The sequence below is a fragment of the Gracilinanus agilis genome, unplaced genomic scaffold (assembly GCF_016433145.1).
Source record: "Gracilinanus agilis isolate LMUSP501 unplaced genomic scaffold, AgileGrace unplaced_scaffold42491, whole genome shotgun sequence".
NCBI lineage: Eukaryota > Metazoa > Chordata > Mammalia > Didelphimorphia > Didelphidae > Gracilinanus > Gracilinanus agilis.
In genome coordinates this window covers 1-4,587 of record NW_025376346.1, presented here as the reverse complement: position 1 = coordinate 4,587, position 4,587 = coordinate 1, and the positions used below count along the sequence as shown (strand labels likewise).

At 50.6% G+C, this 4,587-nt stretch overlaps 1 protein-coding gene across 1 annotated transcript; it reads left to right on the top strand.

Annotated features, from left to right (window-relative positions):
- Positions 1-1,378: 1,378 nt before the first annotated feature.
- Positions 1,379-4,117, top strand: LOC123255287 (membrane progestin receptor delta-like; the record flags this gene model as incomplete). The annotated part of the gene is made up of 5 exons (XM_044684113.1): positions 1,379-1,881; positions 2,776-2,981; positions 3,222-3,348; positions 3,482-3,578; positions 3,875-4,117. Coding segments are annotated over exons 1-5 (720 nt in total), but the record flags the coding sequence as incomplete, so codon positions are not given.
- Positions 4,118-4,587: the final 470 nt, after the last annotated feature.

Here is a 4,587-nt window from a genome sequence, read left to right as displayed (position 1 = left end):
TTGAGAGAGGAAGGAAGGAAGGAAGGAAGGAAGGAAGGAAGGAAGGAAGGAAGGAAAGGTGGGAGGGAGGGGAAAAGAGAGGGAAAGAGGTATAAGAGACAGAGAACAAGAAAGAGGGCAAGGAGAAGAGACAGGGAAAGAGAAAGAATGTAGAGGAAGAAAGAGAAAGAAAGGGGCAGGGGAAGAGAGGTATAAGAGTGAGTCAGAGAAAGAGAAAAAGAGAGACAGAGACAAAGAGAGAGAAACTAAAGCTCAAAAACTTTAAAACTAATTTGTCCAAGGCAAAGGGGAATAAATATTTATTAAGTGCCTATTACGAGCAAGGCACTGTTGATTCAAAGAAAGGGCAAGGATGGACTGTGCCCATTCAACCAGCTCACAATCTAACAGGACAGATGACAAGCTCTAAATAGCCATGTACCAATGACCTAGGAGGGACAGACTAAAGAGGATGCAGTCACCAGAGGGAAGGTGCTAGAACATAGAGGGATTCGGACAGGCTTCCTCTAGACGTGGGATTTTAACTGGAAAGCCAGGGAAGTGAGGGAAGCAGAGATGGGGAGGGAAAGAATTCCACACCTGGGGCCCGTAGCAAAGCTGGGTCTGACTGACCAGGGCTTAATTCCTGCCTCAGGAAAATCTGTCATTTATGGTGACTCGGGCTTCACACAGTGCTTTCTTTATGCATAATGTTTCCTTTGGATATATGAGAGGCAGTCTGGGATGGCCATAAAACTAGGAAGACCCAACTTCACTCTTCCTCCTCTTCCTTCCCCCTCCTCCTCTTCTTTCTCTCCCCTCCTGCTATTCTCCTCCCCACCCCACTCCCACATGGCCCTTCCTCATCACCAGGTGGGCAGGAAGTGGGCTGACAGTGTGGACCTGAGCAGGTAACCTCACTTCCTCAGTGGTGTCAAACTCTAGTAGAAACAGGTGGGGGCAGCCAAACAACAAATATCCCAGCAAGGCACGGATTGACTTAGAAAACCACATCTTAACATTGTCTGTGTTTTATTGTATTTTTATTTGGATAAATATTTCCCAATTACACAGTGCTCTAGACAACTTTCAAAAAACCATAAAGCAAAATGGAATTATGCCCAGAGTTATAAAACTGTATATACTCTCAGACCCAGGAATACCACTCACTGTTTCCCAAGAAGATCAGGGAAAAAAAGAACTTAGATATTCTGAATATTTCTAGCATCCATCTTTGTGGTGGTGGAGAACTAGAAACTGAGGCGATGTCCATCTCCTGAGGAATGGATGAGCAAGTTGTGGTACATGGTTGTGATGGAATACTGCCACATTGTAAGAAATGATGAATAATTTAAAAAAAACATAGAAAGCTATACAGGAAATTATGAAAAGTGAAAACAAATAGAACCAAGAGGACATTATATACAGCTATAGAATTAATGTTGGAAGAATAGCTTGTGATTATCCACCTCCAGAGAAGGAACTGATAAATAGAAACACAAAAGACATAATTTATATATATAAAATTGTATATATTTTTGCAAGCGACTCCTCTAGTGTGGGAAGGGGCAGAGGGAATTTGGACATAACTAATAAACAAATCAGTTGAAAAAAATGTTTTTAATTCTAATTGTAAGTTGTAGAGAAGGTGCAGCCCTGCACGAGGGGGCATTTTCTCACCTGGACATGCCTTCTACTAATCAAATCCTCAGCGAGGTCTCTATCCCGGGTAGCACCATGCTCTGGACTTCTGGGCTCTTCTCTTCTTCCCTAGGTCTTCTGGGAAGACGGAATCATCTCAGGTTATCGCCGTCCCACCAGCTCTGCCCTGGACTGTGTGCTCAGCTCCTTCCAGATGACAAATGAGACTGTCAACATCTGGACTCACTTCCTCCCCACCTGGTGACAAGGAGGGGTCACGTTGGGAAGGGAACAGCAGGAAGAAAGGAGGAGGGAAAAGGGCCAGGGAAGGAGGAGGACGGAAGGGGGGGGCCTGGGTGGGATTGAAAGGGTCCCCCCAATTCCAGTGTGGTCTAGAGCTAGTTCCCTCAGAAGCCACAGACAGAAGGAAGAACGGAGGCCAATAGTAGGAATCTTATTTCCTCACAGCCTTCCCAAGAGGCAACCTGGCCACACAAATATTATGATCCCCTTTTTGATAGATGAAGAAATTGGGCCTCAGAGAGGTTAAGTGAGTTACTGGATCTTAGGACATTGAACTGGGACCTCGAACCCTCACTCTCCTTTTGTAAAATGAGGAAAATGTAAAGTTTTGTAAATGAGGAAAACTGAGGAAATGAAAGACTGAAAGAGGTTAAATAATTAGCCCAACATCAACGCAGATAGGATGTAGCAGAACTTGGATTTGAACTTGGGTCAACCAACTCTTAACTCTGGTTTCTTAGCCCCCTACCATGGTGTCTCTCAGCAGCAAGGGCTGTGGCCCCCAAACCCCATCATGGGATCCAGAGTTCATAGAATTTGGGGTTCAGGGGTCCACGGAGCATTGTGAAAATGGGTCATAAGGTTCTAGATTTGAAGCTGAGACCTCAGAGGCCAATCTAGTTCATTTTACAGATGAGGAAACTGAGGCTCAGAGAATCCCACAGTCTCATGGAGAATAAGTAATTGGGTTGGGGCTTGAAGCCAAGTCCTCCGGCGGACCCCTGTTTTCCGAGCTATAAAAAAGGAAATCTACCCGGAACTCGGAGGTTCCCTCCAGCTCCTCTAAAGCCGGAGGGAGACGCCCTGAGGTGGCTTCTCTCTCTGCCCTCTGAACTCGCTCCCTGCTTCTAGGTATTTCCTGTGGCGGTTCTTGGCCCTGGCGGAGGGTCCCGGCTTCTGGTCAGAGCCGTACCACTGGCCGCTGCTCGTCTTTCTGCTGCTCATCTGCCTGTACCCATTCACGTCCTGCTGTGCCCATACCTTCAGCTCCATGTCACCGCGCGCCCGCCACATCTGCTACTTCTTGGACTACGGCAGCCTCAGCCTGTACAGCCTGGGTGAGCCCAGGGCCCTGGCAGGGACGGCCCCGACGCCCCCTCCTGCCTCATCGCAGGCTCCCTAGAATGTCCCGAGGCCGCTCTCTAGACCCACCTTTTTTTTTTTTTAAGCCAAAGAACCCAGGTTTTCCTCCCTCCGCTGCCAGGAGCTTTTTTTCCTGAAGCCCCCCCCCCCCGGGAGCCCCAGGGAAGGCAGGGAACAAGAATGACAGGCCATTGTCCACCCCTGTGTTCCCCCAGCCTGTGCCCTCACCTATGGAGCCTATGCCATGCCTTCCTCCTGGCTCAACAGCCACCTGCATCAGCTGTTCGTGCCCGCAGCCGCCGTCAACTCTTTTCTCTGCACCTGCCTTTCGTGTTACTCGAGGTACCTGCCGCCTCGGAGGTGGCTTCCCTCCCCGCAGCGCCCCGGGCCCTCCGCCTCGCCCAGAGAACAGGGTTACAGGCTCCCCTCTGGGGGGGACTCCCAGGATGAGACTCTGTGACCTTCCCCCCTTCAGGTTTCTAGAACTGGAGAACCCGCGGCTCAGCAAGGTCTTACGCACAGTGGCCTTCGCTTACCCTTTCTTCTTCGACAACCTCCCACTTTTTTATCGGGTAAAGGTGGGGGACCCAGCCCTAGACCCAACCCCTGGCAGCGAGCTCGGCCTCAGCTCCTCGCCCCAGAGGTCCAGAACCCGGCCCTTTCCCACCCCCACCCGGCTCCAGTTCTGGGTCACCGAGGCATCCCTTCTTCCTCCCTTTGGCTCCCAATTCCCAGTCCTGGCCTTGACCCAGACCCCCCCCCCCAGCTCTAGACCCAGGACCCAGGCACCCCGAACCCAGCCCCGGGGCCCGGAACCCAGGAGCCTAAGCATGAGGTCATTAACCCAAGTCCCCGGGTCTCCCTCCAGCTCCTGCTGTGTTCCCGAGGGAGCTTCAGCTGTGGGCAGGAAGCTCTGAGCGTCAACCACAGCTACCACCTGCTCTGTGCCCTGCTCACCGGTTTCCTCTTCGCTTCCCACTTCCCCGAATGTCTGGCCCCCGGCCGCTTCGATTATATCGGTGAGGGGATGGCTCGTTCTGGGAGAGAGTGGGAGACCCTCCTGGGCTCCTGGAGAGAAATAAAGGGGACACAGCAGGAGGAACTCCCCCAAGTAGGCTACGGTCTGAAGGTTCCTGTATTCATTCCACTGTTTGGAAAACACTTTCCCCATTAAAAACAGGGCTGTAGAGTCAGACTTCAACCCACGGAAGCCCATAATGGAGAGGAACTAGATAACCCGCGCTCATGTTTATAAAGCCCTTTACAAAGCACCTTGAGGACAACATCCCCATGGGACAGGCGATGCAGATTACAAAGGAAATTGAGGGGCAGAGCAATGACTTGCCCAAGGTCATAAATATAGCTAGTGTTAGTAAGGACTCAAGCCCAGCTAGTCTTACTCTAGATGCAGTATCCTCCCTTTATTTATCCCTCCTCCTTTCCTTCCTGTTTCTTCTTTCCCTCCCTCCTTCCTTCCTTCTTCCCTTCTTTCCTTCATCCTTTCCTTCCTTCCATCTTTCCCTTCCTTCTTTCCCTCCCTCTCCTTTCTTCCTTCTCTCCTTCCTTCTTTCCTCCCTCCCT